The sequence below is a fragment of the Acinonyx jubatus genome, chromosome E1, assembly GCF_027475565.1.
Source record: "Acinonyx jubatus isolate Ajub_Pintada_27869175 chromosome E1, VMU_Ajub_asm_v1.0, whole genome shotgun sequence".
In the NCBI taxonomy this organism is placed as follows: Eukaryota; Metazoa; Chordata; class Mammalia; order Carnivora; family Felidae; genus Acinonyx; species Acinonyx jubatus.
Window position 1 is genome coordinate 248,291 of NC_069397.1, and position 27,858 is coordinate 276,148.

At 46.8% G+C, this 27,858-nt stretch overlaps 1 protein-coding gene across 3 annotated transcripts in view; it reads right to left on the reverse strand.

Annotated features, from left to right (window-relative positions):
• ANKFY1 (ankyrin repeat and FYVE domain containing 1) overlaps window positions 1-27,858 on the reverse strand; it is a 71,997-nt gene that overhangs the window by 28,947 nt on the left and 15,192 nt on the right. For all 3 annotated transcript variants that reach the window (XR_008294051.1, XM_027047523.2, XM_027047522.2), the window contains exons 2-7: window positions 23,010-23,202; window positions 18,545-18,663; window positions 7,816-7,951; window positions 2,992-3,115; window positions 2,725-2,874; window positions 1,357-1,522 (exon numbers count right to left, since the gene is read on the reverse strand). Coding sequence is in view for 2 of the 3 variants with exons in the window: in XM_027047523.2 (XP_026903324.1) it covers window positions 1,357-1,522; window positions 2,725-2,874; window positions 2,992-3,115; window positions 7,816-7,951; window positions 18,545-18,663; window positions 23,010-23,202 (888 nt within the window). In the remaining variant the exon portion in view is untranslated. The remainder of the gene's footprint in view (window positions 1-1,356; window positions 1,523-2,724; window positions 2,875-2,991; window positions 3,116-7,815; window positions 7,952-18,544; window positions 18,664-23,009; window positions 23,203-27,858) is intronic.

The following is a 27,858-nucleotide window of genomic DNA, read 5'->3' on the forward strand; positions in this document are numbered from 1 at the left end:
TCTGCCCTGGACGCGGACATAATCCCAAGAGTTCCTTCCCGACCACGAGCAACATTTTCCTCTCCATCAGCCAGCAAGCTTGACGCCCTAACGCAGGGCTTTGAGGGAGATTTAGGTTAAAACCTTTGCCCAAAAAGAGCAAAGCCACAGCTGCCTACAGGACTGTATTTGAAGAAACTAGTTCCACCAACCAGGAGCAACCTGTGAATGACTGAGGGTATATATGGCGACAGTGTAACAATGAGAGTAAATAAAGGAGTGACAGTGCACCAGCACGATAATAGTATAGCAACAAGGCATAATGATAAAAATGGCTGTATAGTCGGAAGGGCGGATACACGGGATTAAGATGTGGGGAAATCAGTACGCTGTCTTTTTTTTTTTTTTTTTATGTTTATTTATTTTGAGGGATAGAGAGAGACAGAGTGTGAGTAGGAGAGGGGCGGAGAGAGGAGATACAGAATCCAAAGCAGGCTCCTGGCCTGTCAGCCAGGCACGGGGCTACAACTCATGAACCACGAGATCATGACCTGAGCTGAAGTCAGACACTTAACTGACTGAGCCCCCCAGGTGCCCCTGGTACATCCTGCCTTTGACGTCTGCATGTAAACACAAAAACAGCCATGGCCAAGTACTTCAGCCAAGTCATCTATCCCTCCACAAAATTAAGACTTGGCATTTTTGAAAGCTCTCATTCCAGGGGCGGGAACTCTGCCCCTAGACAGCTTCTCATTCTGTCAAAAACGATTACCGCAAAGGAGAGTCAAGCAGGATCCATTTGGGACTTAACAATTGATGACACCATGGGAAAAATAAAACAAAAAAGACTAATATTCTTTTCCTCTTGTAATTTAATTAAGAGTAAAGTGTTTTGATCTTCATTCTATCACTTCCATATTCTTCCCACTATTAACAACAACAGGCTCAAAATATAGCTACGATTTCAACTAACCTTCCTACGACGGAACGAAACTTTATCCCTTTGCCATGAAAGAAGTCTAAGCTGGACAAGTGAAAACTCCGAATCCAAGACTATGTTTAAACATGTGTGGTTCTGATGCTTTCCCTCTCTTCCAGCCGCAAACACAAGCGCCACTAACACCACCCTGGAGAAATGATACACTGAAGATGCGAACACGTCACGTGCCTACAAGGAAGGGTCCTCTGCGGCAGGGCCGACACCAGGAGAGCCCGAGAGACAAGGCGCAGCAGCAGCTTCTCCTCCCCACCGACCACAGACTCGACGTCACGAGCAGGCTGAAGCAGCATTTCGGAATGTGTGCAACAGGGGCAGAGGCTTCAAGAGTTACTTGGATTAAAGTAAACTCGCTCGCAGGGGGACATGCTTCTTCCTACCTCTTTGGATTCCTTTGTGTAACAGGCTCCAGCCATTACTGTCCACCATGTCCACATCGGCTCCGTGACTAACCAGCGTGGCGGCAATGCTCTCCAGTCGCCGTGACAGGGCCAGGTCCAAGGGGAGGTGTCCGTTATGATCCACTTCGTTCAGCTTCCCAGGGAGCTGCACAGGTAGGTTTGTAAATCAGCACCCAGCTGGCAGACCATACAAGTGATTTTAACGTCTCCCCACCGGACCCTTACACACCTTCTTTCACATAAATGCCACATTTTAATGCCGTTAACTGTTCACTCGACAAATTCCACTGAACTGACCACCTTCTGCCAGGCCTCTGAAGGGCACACGCCTTTCAGGGAGCACAGAATTAGTGGGGGTCACAGAGCGGACACAACACCATGGAAGACAACGCAGGGCCAAGAGGGAAAGGAGGACGGTGCGGGAGCAGCACAAAGGCCAGGGCAGAGGGCAGAGAGGATGGGAACAGCTAACGTGCTCACAAAGACTACGGCTCCATATGGAACTCCCCTCGCAGATACGGGACACCCACGAGCCAGCACCCCTCACTGCCACCTTCACTTCTTCATTGGGCAGTGCAGTCCGCACAGTCACAGCCCCTAGGGACGTCCACGTCCCAACCCCTGGAACCTGCATCACCGTCCGCAACAAAAGCGACTCTGCAGATGTCACTAAGATTGAGGACCCTGGAGTGGGGACCACATCCTGGACTACCTGTCAGATCCCATGTGTCCTTAAAAGTGAGAGAGGGGAGCGGAAGGGCAGACGAGACAGAGGTGACAGGAGGACTGGCTGTGCTGCCCCTGGCTCTGAGACGGGAGGGATGTGGTGGCCTCCAGAAGTCAAGAGAGCCCCAGGTTAAGCCAGCTGGTCCTACAACCACAAGGAAGTGAAATCTGTCAATACCCCAAACAATCAGGAAATGGGACCCTCCCCTAGAGCCTCCTGCCGACAGCCGGGTTTGAGACAGGCGATGCCTGGACCGGGCTTCCAACCTGCAACACCTGTAGGGTAACACATCTGGACTGTTAACTACTAGCTTGTGGCAATTCCCTAGAGCAGCAAAAGAAAACAAAGGTGGATGTGGGTGCCTGGAAGTCAGGTACCGCTGCAGCCACTACCTCAACTCGTGAACGTGGCTCTACAAGTGGGCATGGGCAGAGGCTGGAAGATTTCGGAGGAGCGTAGCAGAAAAATCGCAGACTGTGCTGGAGGGACTCCTGGGAGACACGTGCACATCAGAGAGTGCGCCGGTGAGGGCTCGCAGGGAGCAGGGGACATTCAGAGAAAAACAAGCGACGTATGGTTTTCAGAAAAGGTAGGAAAAACGGAAAAAGCAGCTACAGTACCTGTGAGTCCATTTCAATTAGATAGAGGAAGACCACATCCTCTCTCTCTACTTTGATAGCCTTATGCAACGGGTACTCAGTCTTGGATTTGATCATTTTGTACAACAACTGGGCACTCATGCTGCTGAAGTCCTCCTTCCGTAGGTCGTCCTGAGGACAGAAGGCCAGTGAAAAGCAGAACAGACCCAACAGACCAACAGCAACAACAACGGACGTTCTGACTTCCCGCGAGGGTGCTTTGCTCACAGCCCTCCATCTCTCACCCACCCAGTGGCTGGCGATAATTTCCGCACAGTAGTTCATCAGCGTGCCGGCACTCAGTTCCTCCGCGGTCTGATAGAAGCGAATACAGTTCCTGACGTTCACCAGAGACATAACACCCTTCTCACATCTACGAGAGAATGTTAGTGATGAACAGTGTCATTGGGACAAAGAGAGTCACAAGTTAATCAACCAAAGCTGCAATATGAGTCCTGGCCAGCCGTGTCCAATAACCCTGAAGTACAGGGAGAAGCAGAGGAGTGATGGATCGGTTCCAGCAGAGGTACCGTGTGTTAGAAGTACCAGCATCTCATTGTATCACATTGACCGTTCTGGTCAGAATCAAAATAACCTCTAAATGGTCAACCCCAGCCCCCCAACTGCCTCGAAAGTAATGCCATGGAACTCACTGATCATACACAGGCACCTGCAACATCACACACTCGATGGGTCAGATTCGCTCCTTTGGTATGTAACTGTGTTGTGTGGACCTGCGCACAGTTCCCACCAGCACATCTCCATTACACAACCAGCAAGGCTTAGTAATCGATTGGCTGCAGACATGAGCTCTAGGCCTCGATAAGGATCTCCTGGAAGTCCCCCCTCCCACAGGTGAACTATATGGTATGTGAAGTATCACTCGATAAAGCTGCTTTAAAAAAAGTTTTTTTAACATTTACTGATTTTTGAGAGGCAGAGACAGTGTGAGTGGGGGAGGGGCAGAGAGAGAGGGAGACACAGAATCTGAAGCGGGCTCCAGGCTCCGAGCTGTCAGCACAGAGCCCAATGCAGGGCTCAAACTCAGGGACCGTGAGATCGTGACCTGAGCCGAAGCTGGATGCTCAACCGACTGAGCCACCCAGGCGCCCCTCGATAAAGCTGCTTTTTACAACCCCACTTACCAAATGGATCCCGCAGGGGCACCTGGGAGGCTCAGTGGGTTAGGCATCCAGCTCTTGTTTTCAGCTCAGGTCACGATCTCACGGTTTTTGAGTTTGAGCCCCAGGTCAGGTTCCACACTGCAGGTGCGGACCCTGCTTGGGATTCTCTCTCTTTACCCTTCCCGCCCCCACGCACGTGCACTCTCTCTCTCCCAAAAATACACAAATGGATCATGTATGTAGACAACTGAGTTTCATCAAGTACAACCTAGTCCACCCACAGAACACTGCAGTATACACACGATACACCCATATTATACACACAGTACACACGCGGTTCACACACAGTATACCCACAGGACACACGCAGTACACATGTGGTACACACAGTGTATATGTAGTACAGAGTACACACGCAGTATACATGCAGTACACACCCAGTACACACAGTATACAGTACACACGCGGTACACATGCGGTACACACAGCACACCCAGTACACACAGTACATACGCAGTACACACAGAGTACACACATGCTACACATGCAGTACACACAGTACATCCAGAGTACACCCAATACACATGCAGCACACACAGTACACACGCAGTATACACGCCATACACACGTGGTACACACGTGGTACACACACAGTACATACAGTATACAGTACACACGCGGTACACACAGCACACCCAGAGTACACCCATAGTACACACATGCTACACCCATAGTACACCCAGTACACACCCAGTACACACAGTACATACGCAGTACACACAGAGTACACACATGCTACACATGCAGTACACACAGTACATCCAGAGTACATCCAATACACATGCAGCACACACAGTACACAAAGAATACACCCAGTACACACACATTGCACCCGTAGTACACACAGTACACACACAGCACACGCAGCCCACACACAGTACACACAGTATACAGTACACCCAATACACATGCAGCACACACAGTACACACGCAGTATACACGCCATACACACGCGGTACACACACAGTACACAGTACACACTGTGTACTGAAGGAAGGAGGAAGGAAGGAGGAACGATCTCGCAGTCCTTCTCCATCCAGTAGTCGACGCAGGCGCCTGTTTCGTTCCAAGACCAGCGCTCGAGTCCTTTGTTTCCAAGAGACACGATGACTTGGTGTAAAGAAGCATCCGCCCTCCAGGTACCCGGGCACTTTGTAAGCCCAACTGTCACGGCACTTAAACAAGTTACCGCGATGAGCAACCACGCTTCTCTGTGAGCCACTAGCCACTGTCTGTGCCGTGTCTGCCTGTGCCCGTCGCACCTCAGCAAGGTCTGACCTGGCTGTGAAATCAGAATGCCCCTGGGGCAAAGTCCTCTGTGGCGCACGTATGGAACCTCTCGATTTTACGGCGGCAAGCACCCCGGACGGCCGCTCTAAGGCTCAACCTCAGGGAGCACGCGCGTTTGCAGAGCCCTTGCAAAGCACTTTCACAGACAAATGCTGAGTCTGAAAATCCCACTCTCCTGCTTTCTACTGCCAAATGACATTTGTATCAGGGACTCAAATGCGTCTCGTGGACACTGACGTTTCCTTACAACTGGCAGACGCTTCATTTCCGCCTACCTCTGGGATCTCCAGAAAGCCAGCCACTATTTGGATGGCCTAGAGCTAGTAACTGACATGATTTACACAGCTGAAGACCATGTTATCTTACTTAAAAATTCAGATCTTCAATGCATGTCTTCTCTTGCAAAAGTACTGAGACAAACTTTCCTCCGGAGGAATTTTGTGGTTGTTAATACGTGTTTTTCACTTTACAGCACAGAAAAGGATATAGATGCAGAAAAGCAGACTATTTTTAAAGTACAAAATCAAGCATATATTCCAGCATCTCACAAACTCCTGTCTAGTTTCAGCACCACTCCCACACGCACGAATAGGAGACGTGGAAAACGTACTGACAGGAGAAACAATAAAGCACTACCTGGTGGAATTACAGGTGACTTCTGTATTTCCCAAACGACACGCACTGAGCTTGTATTTCAGTCAGGAAAACAATGATTATATTAGCTGTCAATTTTTGGCATATACTACGAATTCTTCCTTTAAAAAAGTATCTTTCTGATAACACTTCCCCCCAAAACTTCCTTTTCATCAAATGCGTGACAGCATTCCCAACCCTCCAAGATCCCTACGTTACAAAACCAAGCAACCGCTGCCCCACACGGAACTACACACATTTGCGACATCCCCAATCCCTGCACTACCTGGGACGTGTGATTTCCCCTGCGCACAGCAGTGGGCGCTCTGCGACCTTTTAAGAGCCCACGCTGGACCCCACGCTTCGGAGTCTGGCAGCCCAGCCCTCCACAAAGCCACGACAGATAAAACTCAATGCCCACATCCAACAATACAAAATTGAGCATCTGGTAATACTGATGGTAAAGAAGCCTAAACCAGTCAATTAGCAACAAATATTTTAATTAAAGAATCCATTACACTGATTACAGTTGTCTACACTACTCCAACCCCAGGGCATTTTTATCAAAGCAATTTAATTTACAAGCAAGTTTGACAAGATCAATGGAGAAAAGCTCAGGAGATCTAGAAAACAAAAAAAAGGATACAAAACACATTTGGTCTAGTTAAAACCATTCCCAGGTCCCCCTGAGACGCTGCAACATGCCGGCAAACGGAACAGCTCTTCGCGAGGCCCCCACGGTCAGGCTGGCTTCGCTGACCTAACGCCGCACGTGCCTACAAAGCCCAGACCTGTTTGGGGTTTCTAGTAACTGGACTTAGACATTAGAATGCACGTAAGCTGCCCTCAGGCACCCAGGGTTAGGAGGAAACCTGTGTACCAATTCGCATGGGCAGGTGGGCCCAGAGCACCAGCCCCGCAGGGCAAACAGCAGGCTGTCAGCTAAAACCACGGCCTCCCTCACCCGGGAGAAAAGCCATTCCTGCAACCCCCAAGAGAATACACAAGCTCACTAAATGGTATAAAAGACACTCCACCAGCCAAACTGACCACCAAGGGGCACATCCCCAACAGAAACTAAAACTAAAGGGCATTTTGCCTGACATCACTTGGGGTGACGTTTGTTTCCCGTTGCTCGAGAAGGCCAACTTGGGAGAGCAGCAGAGAAAATGCAATATAAAAAACACAGACTACCTCCTTGGGAACCTAAATGAAGAGCCCAAAAACACTGGCTACGAAACCGCCTGAACGGTATACTTGTGTATTAACTTAGGCATTAATGTGTTTCTGTTTTTTTTTTAATGTTTTTATTTGTTTTTGAGAGAGAAAGTGAGAGCTCGCGCACGCGCGCGCGCACACACACACACACACACACACACGTGAGCAGGGGAGGGGCAGAAAGAGGGGGACAGAGATCTGAAGCCGGCTCTGCACTGGCAGCACAGAGCCTGACGTGGGGCTCGGACTCACAAGCTGCGAGATTGTAACCTGAGCCGAAGTTGGACACTCAACAGACTGAGCCAGCCACCCGGGCACCCCGACTTAGGCGCTAACGTGTTTCTAACACAAGGAACATGACCAAGAACTTCACCCAAGGTCCTATATTATTACAAAGTAGAATAAATGTCACAGGAAGTGGACACACGGACATACGGGAGGGAAAGCTGAGCACATGGACACCGTAATCTCTCTTATATTCTTTACGTAGTATACACACAATTACGTAATCTCAGGTTAAAAAAAAAATCAGTGAAAGGGAAGAGAATACCTAAAGCTTTGGCAGAATTTCGCTTACAAGAACACAAAGCAAGGGAGGCAAAGTCCTCTCCCCACTACTGCTTCCAGAGGAACACCTTGCAAAAGTTATTTACGTTAACAGAGCTTGGCACATAATTCAAGCTCAGCCGCCGCCACCACCACCGGAGGTGGTGACCGGAGGCGCGTGACCAGCTCAGCCGGGACTTGCCTCTCCCTGAGGAGCTGCAGCTGAAAGCGATTAGCCAGTTTCATTAGCTCAGTGAGGAACACGTCGTCGTCTCCGAACTCCAGCTCGTCCGTGTAGACCCAGCGGAGCATGGTCCTGGTCACCTCAGGGTTAGCATCTGGAGAGGGAAAGAGAGAGGCTGAAATACAACACACCGATGGCGCACTGAAGCCTTAAGCCTACTAAAGGAGGGTCCCTAAACCTTGAGGCTAATGAAGCAAAATAAGGCAAATGCTGGTACCCTCCACTCAAATAAATATCATGCCGCCATCAAAAATGGCAATTAAGCATTCTGGGCAGCATCTGACTCCAGGAAAATGTTGTTTTGCGAAGGGAAGGAAGTAGGAGACGTGAACTACTAAAGATGTAAGTCAAATAAGTTGGGGAACGTGTTTTAAACACATCACAAAGAGTTTACATTCCAAGAAAGATCGTACAAATAAACACGAAAAGATGGGGGTGCCTGGGTGGCTCAGTCAGTTGAGTGTCCGACTCTTGATTTCACTGCAGGTCATGATCTCATGATCTCATGTTTTGTGGGATCAAACCCCGCGTCAGGCTCCGCGCTGACAGTGCGGAGCCTGCTTGGGATGATCCCTCTCCCTCTCTGTCTGTCACCCCCACCCCTCAAAATAAATAAGTAATTAAAAAAAAAAACATGAAAGGATGGACAACCAACAGGAAAGTGGGCAATGGACAGAAGTGGTAATTCACAAAGATAAATAAAAATGCTCAGTAAACCTTACCAGTAACTACAAACACAAATTTAAACTACAATACATTTTTTCCATCTCTCAGCAAAGATTCTTAAAAATGTGTAAACTGTTACACAGGAATTATACACATAGGTTAGGATAATCCTAATAACTGAGCAAATACAGAGAAATATATGCAATAAGACAGTCAACACAGTATTATTTTTAATAGCAAAAAACTGGAACAAGAATCTGAAGAGTCCAACACTGGAAAGCTAATCATTATGGTATTAATACTCAAAACGGAAAATTTTGCATCAATTAAAATTACTTAGATCTGTATTCAACCTAAAAAAAATACTCACTATATTGGTTTAAAAAAGAAGGCTAAAGGGGTGCCTGGGTGCCTCAGTCGGTTAAGTGACTGGCTTTGACTCAGGTCATGACCTCACGTTTCGTGGGTTCGAGCCCCGTGTCAGGCTCTGTGCCGCACACTTGCTCGAGGCCTGGAGCCTGCTTCAGATTCTGTGTCTCCTTCTCTCTCTGCCCCTGCCCTGCTTCTGCTCTGTCTCACGCTGTCTCTCAAAAATAAATAAATGTAAAAAATAAATAAATAAATAAAAAAGAAAGCTAAAAATACAGGTAGTAAATCTTTTTTTTTGCAATATATTTGTGTGTGTATATGTGTATGAGTATGCATATACACATACACATACACATGCGGCTTTGGGGCTCGCCCACTCATGCTAACCGGGTCCAAGCCCACTCACCCTCTAAGGTCAGACAAGACTGAGGACATCCAGGGAGGTATGGCCATAAACAGACTATCAACCTATTTTCTTAAAGTAATCTCTACCCCCCAATGTGGGGCTTGAACTCACAACTCCAAGGTCAAGAATCACATGCTCCACCGACTGAGCTGGCCAGGTGTCTATCTACTGAGACAACAGAACGACAGACTAAGATAACCCTGGTAGAACCTATGACTAGCTTTTCTTTGAGATTATTTTTCATTTTCCTGATTTTTAATGAACATGCATTACTTGTATAATTTTTTAAGTTAAAATAAAAGACTCTACAGAAACTTGGGGAAACTCTTGGGATGAAAACTGTAGTATAAAATATCTAAAACTATGATTTCCACTAGAGGCAAGCCTTGATTAGAGTAAGGGCAGTAGAGATGAGAGGTCATTAAAATCATGGTGGTCCTCAGCTAGCAGAATCAGCACTACCGGAGAACTTGCCAGAAGCTCCTGGGCCCTGCCCAGACCTGCTGAACCGGAAACTCTGGGGAGGGGCCGCATCTGGCTTTTATTTAACACATCCTCCTCCGTGTGATTCTGGCTGGCTAAAGGTTAAGGAATCAGAGCTCTGTTCTTGATTGTCTAGGAAAGGTGCAGCAAAAGCCAGGAACCTCTTATTAACTTGGTAATTAGGCAACAAATGATTAGCGCTTATTAACCCCTTCTCTTCCAAATACAGGAGGAGAGGGCTGAAGGGGGCAATGCCACATGGAACCAGAGGCTCCTGACTTATTTGCTCCACACTGATTTACCCATCATTCCCTAAAACAGCCTGATATGGAAAGGAAAAAAAAAAAAAAAAGGCATAATGAAAAAACATTGTGGGGCACCTGCGTGGCTCAGATGGTTAAGCGTCCCAATTCTTGATTTCAGCTCATGTCATGAGCTCGCAGTTTCGTGGGATCGAGCCCCACAACGGGCTCTGCACTGACGGCACAGAGCCTGCTTGGGATTCTCTCCCCCTCTCTCTCTTCCTCCCCTTCTCGTACATGCGTACATGCTCTCATGCTCTTTCTTCCTATCCCAGAATAAATAAACATTAAAAAATTAAAAAAAAAAAAAGAATTTAAAAAGAAAAAAAAAATCTGAAAGGAAATACACCCCGGGGCACCTGGCTGGCTCAGCTTGTGGGGTGTGTGACTCATGATCACAGGGTCGTAGGTTCGAGCCCTATGCTGGGTGTAAAGATTACTTCAAAAAATAAAATCTTACAAGAAAAAAGAAGAGGGGCGCCTGGGTGGCTCAGTTGGTTAAGCGTCTGACTTCAGCTCAGGTCATGATCTCACGGTTCGTGGGTCCGAGCCCCGTGTTGGACTCTGAGCTGGAGCCTGCTTCAGATGCTGTCTCCTCTCTCTGTCCCTCCCCAACTCACATGTGCGTTCTGTCTCTCTCTCTCTCAAAAAGAAATAAATGTTTTTAAAAAAAAAAAAAAGAAAGAAAAAACATGCCAAAATTCTAACCATGGTTATGTTACAGTTTATTTTTTCCTTTCTCTCTGACCTGGTAAAGGAATAATAGCACTTTTAAGATGTTTTGGGAGAAAAAACATTTTTAAATCACATGAAAATCTAATTCGATTTACTTAATCTACTTGAAGAAGTCCTTCAACTATGTCTAAAGTATTCAGAAGCAGCATCAGCTTCTAGGCTGGCTTCGTAAACTGGGCTTAATAGGTCGGTGGGCTCTTCAAGGAAAGACGTGTGGGCCATGCGATATGTCGAGAGTCGCCAGTGTGCTGGAACCACATCCCCACTGCCTTCACACAGTGTCGTGTGCCCCCTCGCTGCACACGACAGCTCAGCCTACCGACCAGAGCCCAAACACAGCCTCGAACCTCCCTGTGTAATTTGATTCTGCTTTGAAGTTTGGCTGGTTTCCTTTAATAACCCTCCCTCAGTCGTCCGAACCAATAAACCCAACAGTTGATGAACCAAAACCCAAACAATTTTCTTAAAATCCACAATCAGCAGGGATTTCCTGGGCGCCCTCAAAAATTTCACATGAAGTAAAGTTCAAGTGATCTCCGAGTGTTCCCACTCCAGCCCTGACTCTTTCCTCAGTCTGCAAACTACACTGGAAACAGATCCACGCTGAGGCTGGGACAGAGCAGCAGTGGTGCGGGATGCGCTCTGCGACCCGCATGGCAAACCTGCCCCTAGAGCCACTCACCCATGGGCAGGCCCAGCACACAGGTTGCTGAAATGGTGACCACATGCACGAAACTTCTGACCTCACGGCAGTCCAGGCGCAGAGCCAACTTTGTAGAGAACTGGAGATTTTCTATGTGGTCCCGTTTTTTTGTTTTGATTTGATTTTAAATAAATGTCTTAGAAGACATTTGAAAAGAATGGGAATAAACTTGTCAGTAGGCAATTAGCCATTAAATGAAGCATATTGAGGGAATTAATTTCATTACTTAAATCCGGTATTTAATCTGTAAAAAACTGGGGCTCCCGGGTGGCTCAGTCCATTACGCGGCAGACTCTCAATTTCGGCTCAGGTCATGATCTCCCGTGAGTTCATGATCTTCCGTGAGTTTGAGCCCCGCGGCCGATTGTGCTGCCCGCGTGGAGCCTGCTTGGGATTCTCCCTCTCTCTCAGCCCCTCCCCTGCTCATGTGTGTGCCTGCGCACTCTCAAAATAAATAAATAAACTTAAAAAAAAGATCCTATATATTCCATTCTGTTTTTACAAAAGTTTAGAAAACGCAAGCCAATTGCAGTGCCTGGGTGGCTCAGTTGGTTGTGAGTCTGACTTTGGCTCAGCTTATGATCTCACGGTTCACGAATTCCAGCCCCAAATAGGGCTCTCTGCTGTCAGTATGGAGCCTGCTCCAGATCCTGTTTTGGATTCTCTGTCCCCCTCCCACCCTGCTCCTCCCCAGCATGAGCTCTTGGTCTCTCTCTCTCTCTCTCTCTCTCTCAAAAGTAAATAAACATAAAAAGAAAAGAAAAGAAAAGAAAATGCAAGCTAATCTACAATGAATGGAAGCCAACAGGTGGTTGGCTGGGGATGTGGATGGAAAAGGGATGAATTAAAAAGACACAAGAAGAACTTTCAGGGAGGTGAAAATGTTGGTCATTCCATTGCTGACAGTTTCACAATTCTATCAAAAGGAATCACCCTGTACACTTTTAAGGTGGGCAGTTTATTTCACGCCCTTTATACCTCCATGAAGTTGGAAGCAAAAGAAAGCCAAAGTGAGAGGCGGCAAGGCACTGTGGTTACTGGTGTGGATTCTGAGCCAAGCCGAATGGGTTTCCAACCGCGGCCTGCACACTTAACTACCGTGAGGCTGGTATGCGTTACTCAACGTCGCCGTGCTTCGGTTTCTGTCTGTGAGACGCAGGCACACAACGGTGCTCACCCACAATGCCACCCTGCAGGTAAGGGCGCGAATACGGGCCGGGCGCGAGGGGCTCTACTCCCACACAGTAGTCAGTACACCTCAGTGCTGCTCTGGTGACATGGAGACTATTTGTGGGGAGTGCGAGCTGGTGGAGCCTCTCTGGAGCACAGTACAGAGGTTCCTCAAAAAGTTCAAAGCAGAACTACCCTACAACCCAGCAATTACATTGAGGTATTTATGCAAGGGCTACAGGTGTGCTGCTTCGAAGGGGCACATGCACCCCAATGTTTACAGCAGCACTATTGACAAGAGCCAAAGTCTGGAAAGAGCCCAAGTGTCCACCGATGGATGATGGATAAAGAAGGTGTTGTGTATATATATATACAATGGAGTATTACTCAGCAATCAGAAAGAATGAAATGTTGCCATTTGCAACTACGTGGATGGAACTGGAAGGTATTATGCTAAGTGAAATGAGTCGGTCAGAGAAAGACAAATATCATACGACTTCACTCATAGGAGGACTTTAAGAGACAAAACAGATGAACATAAGGGAAGGGACACAAAAATAATCTAAAAACAGGGAGGGGGACAAAACAGAAGAGACTCGTAAATATGGAGAACAAACTGAGGGTGACTGGAGGGGTTATGGGAGGGGGGAGGGGCTAAATGGGGGAGGGGCATCAAGGAATCTACTCCTCAAACCACTGTTGCACCATATGCTAATTTGGATGTAAATTAAAAAAAAAAAAAAAAAAGCCCTATTCACAGGGACTAGAATCAGCAAGGGCCAGTGTATCTGAGTCTACCTGACGATGGGTGAGGGAACAAGACGTCTCCCCTCAGGGAACAGCCCTCACCCCCAAATGGAAAATGCATAAAGAACAAGGACAGTGCTATGCATTCCTGACATGACGTCATAAAATAATTTAAAAAGCCAGGTTTGTGCCATTTATGATTTTAATTATGTCTTTTAAAAACGCTACTGAGAGGGGCGCCTAGGTGGCTCGGTCGGTTAAGCGTCCGACTTCAGCTCAGGTCACGATCTCGCAGTCCGTGAGTTTGAGCCCCGCGTCAGGCTCTGGGCTGATGGCTCAGAGCCTGGAACCTGCTTCCGATTCTGTGCCTCCCTCTCTCTCTGCCCCTCCCCCGTTCATGCTCTGTCTCTCTCTGTCTCAAAAATAAATAAATGTTAAAAAAAAAAAATTTTTTTTTAATGCTACTGAGAGCAAAATTTGCTGAAAAACTACAGGAAGAAAAGAAAGGTTTACTTTAATTATTACAAAAAAAAAAAAAAAAAGACCATTTGAAACAAACACACAAAGTTAGCAGAACCAAGAGTTAGAAAAACACAAAAGCAACACGAGGGTTGGGTAAGGGGATATAACCACAGATAAAACAGATTTTCTGAGGCTCTAAGAGATCTCTGGCAAGAGCCCGCCAGGCCGTGTGCTCTCCTGCCCACACAGCAGCTAATTTCTCTGAAAGACCCAAGAGGAAGTCAGGACGCCTTCCCCAAGCCTGTCTCTCAAGTAACGTTGTTGTCACTTTGCCACAACCTACCATTTAGCTTGGTCAGCCTAAACCAGGGGGAGGGGAATTAGGACCCCACCTTTTTTTCTTTTTTTTTTAATTTTTAAAATTTTATTTTGAAGTCATCTCTACACCCAACGTGTGGCACGACACAACCCCGCAATCAGGCCTCACCTGCTCCACCGGCCCCGCCGGCCTGGCGCCCCGGACGCCGCTTCTCAAGGGAGGAATATCAAATAATTTATGGACATACTTTAAAACCACCATGGGTATCGTCTGAAGGAGCGCCCTAATACTGCGACAGAGCCACCAGGAAGGAGACTGTCGTTCACAGGGTGTCCAGCACACGCTAAGCACTGCCGTCCTTCTCCTGAAACAGAACGGCACGAGGGGCCCTGGGGGTCGGCTGAGGACCCCTGCGAGCCTCGCGCGGAGCCTGGGGCCCAGTGCACGCGCCACTGCACGGGCCGCCTCCCGCCCGGCTCGCCCAGCCAGACCGAACGGGAGGGAGGAGGATGCCTTCTGGTTTCTGGACGGCTTGTGACCCTGGACACACCCCAGGCCAGCTGAGCGACTCCCCATAAACACTGACGCTAGGGAAACACAAGGTCATTGCTACAGAAAGCGCGCAGGAAACTCTGTCTCCAAAACGGCCGATCCAGTGCACTGGGGCCTCTCACAGTGTGAGCCGAGCGGCTGCGAACCAGTCGCTTTGCCAGAAACAAACCATTTTACTTCGCAAAGCTCTTCCTCCTGGTCCTGAGATTCGTTACACCATGTTAGCTACTGGTTACAGTCTTTCTCTTTCGAGTTGATCAATCAGTACCTTTACCAAGTCAGTATCTTTATACTTCAAATAATAAAGAAAGAAAAAGTAAATTTGTACCCTTTTATCTTTGTATTTTGACATAATTTCGGACTAACAGAAAAGTTACAGAGTTCACGGACACACTTTGCTTGTCTTCCCCTTGTGCTGACATCTTATGTACTCATAGTACAATAATCAAAACCAGGTAATTAGGAATGATACAATATTGTTACCTAATTACAGACCTTTCCAAATCTTGCCAATTTCCCCATTAGTGTCCTTTTTATGGTTCAGAATCCACACCGCATTTCATTGTCTCCTTGTCCTCCAATCTGTAACAGATTCTTACCTTGTCCTTCATCACCTTAACAGATTTGAGGTACGCGGGCCAGTTATTTTGTGGAATGTTCCTCAACTTGGGTTTGTCTGATACTCTCTCACAATTACACTGAGGTTATGTGTTTACGGCAAATCCTACAGAAATCATTATGCCTTCATCAGCACATCGTGGCAGGCACAAAACCTTGTACTCCTTGGAACAAGGCATGAGTCAAGAAAACTCTCACATATCCAAACATGTTTTAAATACTTAGCATTTAATGCCCGACTGTATCTTCACCAACACGTGCTGAAATTCTTACAGTGATTCACACAAGTCAAGTGCTTGCCTTGAATTTTAAGAACTACCAATTACACAAGCACTTCCAAAGAAAATGTGAGCTCGGAAAGTCCATCTAAGAATGTCCGTTCCGTGCCGAGTACGTATTTAGTTTTTGTTCACTGCCGTATCCCTAGCACCTTGAAAAGTGTGTGCCCTCTGTGGTACGGATGAAACCATTTTGAAGAAACAAAACACCAGTAAGTTCGTAAAATGACTGTATCAACTCCTTTAGTGTGGGAAAGTTCAACCACAAAAACACCGCCTGCATGCCATTCACGCACGTGTTTACAAGAGCCTACGCCCAGTCTCCCTCAAACTGCCGGCCAGCCGCACAGGGTTAGCACCTCAGGTACCGCACGACACACAGGCTTCGGGGGCACTGGCTGCTGCCTATAACCTGATTCGGGCGACCGGACCCATGCCCCGCCCAGGCCACGCAGCAGGACTGCTGGGCAAAACACACACGTGAACACGAACCAGTCCACCCACACCTCCACCTCCTTGGAACCCGCCCCCAGGACACGCTTCATGGATAAACCATGTGTAGAAAGTCACGATGACACAGGCTTAACTGTCAGCTGTCCTGGCAAGTGCCTCATCTACCAAAGCTCTTGACAGCCGACTGCATAGGCGGGACCAAACTAGGCTTACGGTTTATAACAGGAAGGAAGGAGTCCAGGGACATTTACTAAACCTCTTCTAACCTCCTGATTCTCAGTGATGCAATCTTGTGGTCAGTCGCTGAGTTACAGCTGCTCTTAAATGTTACGATGTACTAAAAAAGGAAAAGCAAAATTTTAAATGTAAAATTTTATTTAAAATTTAAATTTTAAAAGTTTGCATTAGGCTTCTTATAACTTAATGCAATTTTCTGCGTTTTTACAAAGTTTTGTTTGTTCTGGAAAGCAGTCGTATCTCATTTTCCCATGCTTACTCATTTGGTTCCATTCAGCACTTCATGATGACACGTGAAACTACGATAAACACTTACGCTGTCTGAATTACCGAAGGCAGAATCCATCTGACAAAGTCAGATGATGAGGTTAAAAGAAAGTAAGACTGTTCTACAGCTCAGCTGTTTTCCAAAACTATCAGAGTCGTTTATAATGTGACTGGCCATGTGCAAGGGTACAAATTTCACAAGCTCAAGCTACCGGGATCATCAATTTTTGATAATGTTTTGATAGATACCAAAAGATGGCAACTTATTCTGAACTTTTCTTCTACCCAAGTTGAGTATTGCCCATATCATATACTTTCTTCTGGTCTTTGTAAATTATCGGGTCATGTGATTAAGATCCTATCATGCATCTTGTAAAGAACACTTCATGATCTAATGGGCTTTAAAAGTTATCCACAGCTCTGTTATATATGGGATCAAAGAGCTATGGCCTCAGAGAAAAGTTCTCTGCACAGAGATTTCAATCGCATGATCCTTCCAGTGAAGACCATTTCCCAAGCAGACGTGTTGTCATAGGCACAAATGCACACGGCCATGTGTACACATGCACAGATCTGTGTGTGTCTGCAACTCTGAACTATGGACCTCAGATTAAACCCTACAAATGACCCTGCAGAGACAGAGTTCACTCACAGTGGAGAAGCACGAGCACCTGCTCCCCTAAACCCTTGAGGTAAATGTCCACTTAACCTCTGAGCACTGCTCACGTGTCAGCCCCTCGGACACCTTCCTTGTCGGCCTGCGCTGGTCTTCTCTACCTCAGACAAAGCAATTAACACCCTGCCCTGGCCTCAAATGATCCATTTCCACAGGACGAGGACTCTGTTACAACCATCTCAGTGTTCTGGCACTGCTGGGCAAACAGTACCTTCTGAACTGGCAAACGAAGACGTAATTCAGAATTTTCACACGGCCGATCACTTCTGCAAGTGATTCATCATCTTACTGCCTGGGTATCTCCTTACCATGTGTTAAAATTCTCATGACTATTAATAGACTGAAATGTAAAATTTCTTTTTTTTTTTTTTTTTAAAGCAGTTAGGTAAATACTAAATGAAAATGCAATTCTGAGGTAAACTTCTGAAAATGATTTTTTTAAAGTCTACTCACCACCACATGTACCCAAATTCTAAGCAACGTAACGTGGCATAAAACAATGAAATCGAACATTAAAAAGCTCAGTGCACCTGTTCAAATTCTGAAGCCTAATGGTCACCCTTCAGTGTTAGAGAAAGACAACCCCTGTTTTCTGGAGTAACTCTTAATTCTGAGTCCAATTCCTGAACATCAGGAAAAGTACTTGGCAACAATGATTAAATTTTAAGCAACTGAACACCAGGACTTTTTCTAGGAGTGGGAGAAAGATACGTTTCTGCACATACTCCCATATTTATAATATTATATGAAAAGAATTTCTGGACAGATATTTATATTATATAAATTGTAAGAATATTGCAGATACTCAAATATTTACAATTTATTAGTCAAGCATTAAGCAGAAGGATTTAAGTTCAACCCACTGATTCACTATTTAACTAGTTCACGGTCACCATCAATTGATAAGAAAAGTTTTCTACTTTCAGGGCACCGAGGTGGCTCGTCAGTTGAACGTCCGACTCTTGATGTCGGCTCAGGTCGTGATCTCACGGTTCCGGAGACAGAACCTCGTGTCAGGCTCTGTGCTGACAGTGTGGAGCCTGCTTGGGATTCTCTCTCTCCCACTCTCTTTCAAAATAAAAAAATAACCATGAAAAGGTTAAAAAAAACCCCACAAAACCCTGTGGTTAAAAAAAGGTTTTCTACTTTCATTAAACCACTACTATTTCAAAATGACACACATCATCTTCTGCCAACAGTTCTCGTGCTGGTGGTTTTAAGCCCTGAGCAGGCCAGAGGCTCACCTGACAGGTCCAGCTCCTCGGTGGAAGACAGGCTGGCCAGACTCCAGCTGTCGCTGCGGGCCGCCAGGACAAACTTGTGAGCATTGATGTGCTTGCCCCCAACCTTTATCTTCAGATCGCTGATGACACAAAAAGAAAGATGTCATCATAATTACATATAGCTGGGATTCACAAATGATAAACGTATGGGTATTGACCACTCAACATATATCTGCAAAAAGAATGACAGCAAAGTTATTTCTCTGTGTTAGCACTGAATTCTGATGGGTCATGTTTACACTATCTTGCTAGACACGTTTTAGATTTCTAACTTCTGGTTTCAGTTCACATGGGATGTTCTGCTTCAAAGACATTCCCTAATGTGATTCTCGGGGCGGTGAACCTATCAGTTAAACAGGATCATTAATATTCGGTGAACATAGAAGAGGTTTCACACAGAGCAGATCAAGACAGGTCTTCAGGGAGAGAAGGACGGAAAGCACGAACACTGTGCAGAAGCCCTGGAGACCAGGGGGCTGCACGCAGTGTGGCACCAGCCCACAATCAAGGTTGTGCAGCAAAACCACAAACAAACTGTCTTTGACAAAGCAGTCAAGGATATGAGGCCCACTATCTATATTCCTGTCGTCCACAGAAACATTCAGACCTATTACTGGACGTCTTCACTCAACCATTTATAAAGAAATAGGGGGGCGCCTGGGTGGCGCAGTCGGTTAAGCATCCGACTTCAGCCAGGTCACGATCTCGCGGTCCGGGAGTTCAAGCCCCGCGTCAGGCTCTGGGCTGATGGCTCAGAGCCTGGAGCCTGTTTCCGATTCTGTGTCTCCCTCTCTCTCTGCCCTTCCCCGTTCATGTTCTGTCTCTCTCTGTCCCCAAAATAATAAATACACGTTGGAAAAAAAAAAAAAAAGAAGAAGAAGAAATGGGGTAGGAGAAACCTTTTCTCCAAACACATTTCCATATTTATGACAAGCCATTACATGAAATAGACCTTTCCAAACAGTTAACATGTCTGACTCTGAAATGTCAACTGCTGAGGGAGGAAAGCGTCTGGCCATTTAACAAATTCCTAAGGATGACCCGCTGGGGCTGACACGAGAATGTGCCATATGGTTTCATTCGCAGCAATCCGAAGTCCTTAATTATCATCATTCTGTGTATTCACATGTTCTTTTACTTTCATACTCCCCTCCAAAAATGCGTTAGGTTGGGAATCTTTACAAACTAAATACAAAAATTACTATATTTGAAAAAAAAATCTAAGGGCATCTGGGTGGCTCAGTCACTTGAGCATCTGAGTCTTGACTTCCGCTCAGGTCATGATTTCACAGTTCATGAGATCGAGCCCTGAGTTGGGCTCTGTGCTCAAAGTAGAGCCTGCTTAAGGTTTTCTCTCCCTCTCTCTCCACACCTCCCCTACCTGTACATGCTCTCTCAAAATAAATAAATAAACATAAAAAAAAGAGTGACAAAACTACTTAATGAGGAATGAAAAGTCTTTTAAAAAATAATAAAATAAAATAAATACCTATTATAGGAACGAACGCATCCACTTAAAAGGAAACCCAAGCAGAATACTGTGTCTACATAACGCGTGACGCAGAGACGGTTTACTCCATGAGTGCTGTGTCTAGAACGTATTTATAGTGATGTAAGCATGTCAGCAACTGTAGTTCTACTAAGACCAAGCTGCAACTCATCACGTTAGATCAGAAAAATAGGATACTCAGTATTTCAAATCATTACAAACTACTGTTAGCACCAAACACTGTTAATCAATAAATAAAAAAAGAAATGGAATTGATATTTTATTTAAGACAGAACAAATCTGGGGCGCCTGGGAGGCTCAGTCGGTTGAGTGTCCGACTTCAGCTCAGGTCATGATCTCAAGAACGGTTCGTGAGTTCAAGCCCCGCGTTGGGCTCTGTGCTGACAGCTGAGGAGCCAACTTTGGATCCTCTGTCCCTCTCTGTCTGTCCCTCCCCAGCTAGTGCTCTCTCTCTCAAAAATAAATAAACATTAAAAAAATACTTTTAGATACAACACATCACATCCTGTGATAAAATTTCTAAAATTCAATGAAAACAGGAAGCTGTTTACAAAGCACAAATAATTTTTAAGCTCTAAATTCATGTATAAAGTATTAAATTCCATTAACTTAAATGAAGACGGTTTCCTGTCTTAGCCACAAAATTATAAAAATGAATGTTTCTATATATTCATGAATATCAGGTCAAATTGTTTTCTCTCTTGTAGTCTAACATGCCAAAGGGAAATCCAGACAAGGATTTCACTATAATTTCTAATAATAGCAATTTCTAAAAACGCAATTCAAAAATGGAAGACGGCTAACTTTCTGAGCACGCTACACAGAAACAATTAGGAGGCCAGTAATTTTTTTTTAATTTTCATTCCAATCAAAGCACATTTCCTTGTAAAATACAAATGTTGTTACTAAAGAGGCATAAAGAGCTCTTGCTAGAGTTTCTCAAACACATTAACAGAAAAAACTGTAAGCCTGATCTAAAAGAAGGGTATAGTAAGTAACTACATATGATCATTTTTAACTATCTTAAGGGGCAAAAGCCTTCTCCTGAACTTAAGTAAAAATAAACATACCAATTTCTTCCACATTTCTCAATTTAGACACTTGTTAATACCTACTCTTTAATCACTCCACTTACTGAGATGCACCAAAATAGTATTCAAAGTGGGGGGGTGAGGATGGGGAGTGCCTGGGTGGCTCAGTCGGTTAAGCGTGTGACTCTGGATCTCAGCTCAGGTCTTGATCTCAGGGTCATGAGTTCAAGGAAGGCCTGCAATGGGCTCCACGCTGGGCGTGAAACCTACTTTAAAAATATATATATTTAAATACAACAAAATGTTTATAGGACAAAGTTTTTGTGGGGTTTTTTGGGGTTTTTTTTCTTCTTATTTTGGTAAAAGAGCATCATCTGCTTTAGAAACGGATTTTCCAATTTCAGGCATTCCATCTCAAAAGCTCAAGTCCTTTCTGAAAGCCCATCAGGTATCCGGCCCGCACCAGGTAAGGGACAGGCTTTCGAAGCCCAGGAGAGGCCCATTGGAGCCTTGACCAGGCTCACTCTCACGGTCTCCCAGAGGGACCACAGGATAGTGGTACCCTCCGTGGGTAAGTGAGAGAAAGCGAATGATGGGAGTTGTGAGGGAAGAGCCTCAGGGCAGGGGACACACACGTGCACCAGAAATAGGTCAGGCTTCCCGGTGCCAGCAGAAACATGGCTTTGTCTTGTCCACGGAAAAAAGAGGGGGAGAAAAGAGACAATGAACGAATGATATTTTACACGTAGTGACATCCGTTCAATTTAAAGAGCTGTCCTTCCCTCAGAGTACACACGTCCTGTCTTTTCGGCATTTCGTTTTTCTCTGTCTTATAAACGAGTAATACGGAAGACAGCGATTCTGGATTTTGATCCGTTTTAAATGCCCTAATCTATTTTGGAATTTCCCAAAGGCTTAGCTAAGTCCGGTTTTCCATTCCCGCTGCCGCCACTCCAACCCGGCCCATCTTCATCTCTGGTCTGCAGTCTGCACGACATTCCCACTGCACCCCTGCGCCCTTCTGTTCACAGTTCTCTCTACACGATGTTACCAGGTTCGTCTTCCCGAAACACCACCTCGGCTCTGGAGGCCCGACAGCCAAGTGCCTGCTCCTCACTTCCTAGAGGCTCAAGTCCAAGTCTCTCCCCTTGGCCTCCCAGCACAAACCACCCAATTCCCCGCCTCCTCCGGGGCCTGACATGTGACGTGTACCCAAGACGGCACCCCCCCTCCCCGTCCTCTACATCCTGCACACGTTGCCATGTCCCCGCCTGTTCTCAGGCTCCCTCGACCAGCGACATCACTGTCTTCATCTACTGAGTCCTGCCCAGCCTCTGACATTTACCCCAAAACCTACTTCATAACAACAGCTAACAAGTGAGCGCTTACTAGGTGCCAGAACCTGGTCTGAGGGCTTTAACACACGTACTCGCTAACTGAACCCTCGCAACAACACTACTATATGCAGCAGTATGCCCATTCTACAGATTAGGAGCCTGAAGCCTGTCACACACAGCTGAGCTTCTAACGCAGGCCGTGTGGCTCCAGGTCCCCCCTCGACCATCGTGCTACCCTGCCCGCTGGTTCCAAGCCGCCTTCTTTGATTCTCCCAAGACAAAGTGACCTTTCCCCTCAGAACCCCCCGACATGCAGGCTAATCCCTGTCTGCATTGGCAGGGCTATCCGCGATTTGCACACTCCATGCCGGAGCTAAGGAGGAAATAACAGCAGCAGAATCTTTCCCCAAAGAGCTTACATCCCAGGGACTAGAGGTTTGCTAGTATCCTGGCTGGAGAGACACGAACTTGGGAAGAGCAACGGGAAGAGGAAAGGTGACGCAGTGGCCCGGGGAAGCTGGGGCAGGGCCATGTGTCCAGGGGCTCACCTGTACCGCTCCTGCTCGCACAGGTCGGCCACGATGGCCAGCAGGCGGCTGATGAAGGACCCACCGCCGCTCCCGCCGTTCGCCTGCGCGGCCAAGAGGGTGCATCTCTTCTCCGTCTCCGCCAACTTCTTCTGCAGCTTCACGTACTCCTGCCGGAGAAGCATCAAGTGCTTCTCCAACTTGGCCACCTCCTCTGCAAGGGAGACAGAGATTCCCCGTTTACCGTGGCAGGCGCGAAGCAAACAGTGCTCACGAAGCTCTCCCCCCACAGAGAGGACGGAGCAAGGTGACAATTTCTTAGCGATGCTCCTTCAGGACCCAGAATGGCTTTGTTTATGGTGGCACTGTGTCCCCGGGCCAGGAAGACCCTCCCAGTCCAGGGCTTTCTCTTCTCGGTTTCTCTGAAGACCAATGGCCAACAAATGACAAGGAACAGACGCACACAAGATGCTAACAGGTACCTGGCCTGCAAATCCTTTACCGTAAAGCCAGAGGTCTCTAGGAAAGATTGTCAGCATCACCTAGGACGCTTTTTCAAACCACCATAGTGAAACGTGATTTTTATATGTCACATGTTCTACAGGCTCTACGTGAGCTCTCTCGCACAAGCTGCAGGACCGCCCCCCGAGGGCAGCACTGTCACAAGCCACACTGCACAGGTCACAGAGACACTGAGAGTTTGCCCGTGGTCCTGAGGCTGGTGAGATGTGGGGCTGGGCAAGAGCCCAGGGCCAGTGTTAGCCGCTCCCCCACACGACCCGACACCCCCTCCTTCAGGAAGGAAGCAGGGCGGTCATGATGGCTCGCACAGAAGCTAGTCCCACTCCGTAGGCGTGCTGGGGCGCACTGAACAGGTGAACCACTGCACTGGATTCATTAAGCTCAACAAATATTTGCCGAGTGACGACCAGGCCCTAAAGACCGCGCAATGGTAAGCAAATTCACACGCATCTTTCGTCAGAGCTTTGAGTTTCTGGGGGAAGTAAACTTTTGTAATCATGATGACCATGCTAACAATCAAGCACAGAACTCCAGGGAGCCCTAGAAGGAAAGAACAGAGGGGTGAGAACCTGTGACCAATTTAACTTAGGACGCAGGGAGGATTCTCGGACCAAGTACACAGTCAGGAAACCTCCCTCCGTCGTTACCTGGCTCTGAGCCTCGGTGGGGTTCACAGCACCGTGCCAATCGGCACCTCTATAAATCCGGGCCTCAGCCACGGAACCACAGGGCTGCCGGCCCCCTTCTCTGGGCCTCGGCGCCTTCACCCCTCTGCTCTCACCAGACACTGCCCTCAAGCCCACCGTCCCCCCAGCCCACTTCATTCTCAGGCGGGCCCTTTACCAGCAATTCTTCCCAGGGACAAAGTACCTCCGCCCTGCCCAAGTAGGGTCCCCCCGGATGACGAACTCCAAACCCGTCACGGCGCTCAGATCCTCTGCTGTAGCATCAACCTCCCTTCTCTGCAAGTTCAGTCCCTTTCAACTGGGTCCTTGTCCTCAGCACAGAAGCCCGTGCAAGACTCTATTAAGACAAAGCCGTCCTTCCGCCTCCGCCCTCTGTCCCCAGGTGCCATTTGCCACTTCCTCACCCCAAGTCCCCAGGCATTCTGCCCTGTCCCCACCACTCCGTTGACCGTCGTCTCACCGATGACCTAACTGCCAAATCCAACAGACACTTGCCATGATTCTCATCCTGCACACCCCACCTCTCTGCAACCTCTGTTGCGACGGCAACACCCCACCCTCTCTCCAGTTCTGGTTCTCGGTCTTTCCCGTGCTTCTCTGCCTCCCTCCCACCGCTGATCACCGATGCTCCCCGGGGATCTACCCCGACCCTCTTCTCAACTCTACACCCTCCCGAGGCAGCTCCACCAGGTCAAGGTCTGCGGCTGACGCCACAATCTAAGTGCCAGTGATCCACAGACCCACCCCCATCATTCTTTTCTTAGCTTCCTCCGTCCATCTGCCTAACAGACATTGCTCGCTAGTGGCCCAGAGGGACCTCCAGTTAACTATGCCCAGAACAAAACGCGAAGCAAATTTGCTCTGCCTTTGTACTGTCCCTATACTGATCACAACACCACTGTGCAGCCTATTATCTGAAGGAGAAATGCGGAGTAATCCTAAATGTCTCTCCCTCAGTCCCATGGCCCCAACCCTACCCCAACTCCAAAATCAGCTCCCCCCTGGGGTGCCTGGGTGGCTCAGTCGGTTAAGCATCTGACTCTTGGTTTAGCTCAGGTCATGATCTCACAGTTTGTGAGTTCGAGCCCCACATCAGGCTCCAAGCTAATGGTGCAGAGCCTGCTTGGGTTTTTTTTTCTCTCTCTGCCCCTCTCTCGAAATAAATAATAAATAGACTTAAAAAAAAATCATCTTTCCCTGGGAAAGACCCTGGAACCCTTCACGTCATCTCTATCCCCACCCCCACTATGACTAAATTCAGGCCCTCGCTCGTCGTATCTGATCTCCAATGTGAACAGAGTCACCACCGCATCCCAGAGCCTATGACAGGGCCTGATACAATACACAAAGGCTCACTAAATATTTGATCAATTCAGTTTTATAAAAGAGGATGCCTTTCCTCTCTTCAACTTCATCCCTTCCCCACCTGCTGCCTAAAAGCTAATTCTTTATAACATGGAAACCATCAAAAACTGGTTCAAAAACACAAGAGTGGTTAAATAAACGAAGTGTGGTACTTGACTCTGAAGTTATTATGCAGCTAATGCTTTCAAAGAAATATGTAACTCAAAATGTGCATACTCAAAGATAAATATATTAACGGAAAAAAGGCACTGAAACCAAACGTATTTTATCATTCCAATTTTTATTGTAAATATTCACATGTACGAGGAGTAAAAGACAATACGAAACATGAGCAGATCTCACTGAGACGCGGGATTACCGCACTCCTCCGCACACTTCAGGTATTCTAGAACAAACGTGTTCTGCTTTCATAATTAGAACAAGTATTTTCAGAGAAATCTGTACAAATGTTAACAGACTATGTTCTTCACGTACAAAGTAGGAAACATTTTCTTCTCTCCCAGAAGTTCCACATTTACACACATGCCTGGAGTTGCAAAGCTGGGTGTGAGTCTCAGATGTGATCACTATTCCTGGAGAAACAAAGCAGCAGACACCTGCAAGATGAAAATACGCCTCCAGCTGCTGAACTGCTCAGTGTGCTCGTGAGCTACATATCGGATGAGGGTCCCTGTAAATAACACTTGGTCCCAAAACACTACAATTATTTGGCCTATGCGTATTTAAACAAAATACTGCTTTAAAGGCCAATGGCTAAAGGAAAGCGAAACTTACAAAGATCCTATTACAACACGGCAATGATCTCAGCAAGCAGCATTTACAAGTACACAAACCCACGTAGGCAGGACTCTGTTTTATGCTTTTATTCTGGTGTGACAAATGTACAGTCACTGATTTTGAAGAGTCCTTCACGGTGACTTAGACTAAACAAACCAAGAATTGCAATTATTTACCTCAAAGGGGGAAGTATGTAGCACAAAGCAGTAAGATATTAAATTTCATGTAAGGTATGAAATTTATACTCTTTTCTGCAGAGAAGGAAACAGAAAAACTGGCATGAATTTCCAGGTGTGTTAAGACAAAGCGTAAAAGGACGCACCATTAAATAAGAGCCACAGAAAATTCTGTTCACGGTCACCACTGGTAGAACGCGAATCTATGGCGTCAGAGGCCACGGTACGGTCACCGCTGAAGGAACAGTAGGAGGGCAGTCACTGCAGGGAACGTGGGGGCCTCTGGGGTGCTGGTAACATCCTCAACAAGTTAGTAGTTAAACGCACATTTGATTTTGAGAAGTCACTGAGTTCTACACTCAGGATTTGCTCTTTTCCGCATATACCCTACGCTTCAATTAAAAAGTTAAAACCGAAAAATGATCCATGCCCACAGTGGCTTCTGGAGTCAAACTGATAGGGGTCCAAATCATTCCAGCAACGCGCCACGGGGCGGTGGGCAAGTTCTTCACTCAGAGCTTCGGTCTATCCGTACGCTGGGGGAGGGACTCAATCACAACGCAGGTGGCTGGCACACGTCCCCACTCGCCTGCACAGTCACACAATCACTGGACAAACAGTTTAAAATATTTTAGCAGTTTACACACTGTATTTTGAGTCGTGAAAAGCAGAAAGGAATGCAAATGTTTTACTGGGAACTAAAACTGATCAACGAAAGTCATGGCAAATGCACAAGACATCATGAGAAGCGTGAAGTGACAAAAGGAAAACCAGACGACTGAACACAGACAAATACCAACGAGCTACTTTAAATACTGTGTCCCCTCAGACAGCAAGTCTGCACTGACGATTCCCACATCAAAAAGCAAAGCCTAACATTCTTTAAAAAGCATCACTATTGGGCGCCTGGGTGGCTCAGCTGGTTGAGCGTCTGACTCTTGGTTTTGGCTGAGGTCATGGTCTCATGGTTTGTGGGTTCAAGTCCCATATCGGGCTCTGTGATGCTGACAGCTCGGAGCGTGCTTGGGATTGACTGACTGATTGATTGATTCTCTCTCTCTCACTCTCGCTCTCTCTGCCCCTGCTGTGCTGTGTGCTCAAAATAAAGAAATAAACTTAAAAAAAAAAAAGCTCACTATTATTCACTTGGAAGAGGTGCAAGTTAGGCTGTGCTCTAAACAAAATTCTCAAAAAGGTCACTCCTGACTTACAACAGTAGTACAAAGTCAGTGGGGTCGACAGGGACCAACCTAGAAACAGCAGCAGAAGTGCAACCCCTTAGAGATAAACATGTGAGAGCAGAAAGTAGTCTGAGGAGCAGGACTGTGGGGCAGAACTTATTAT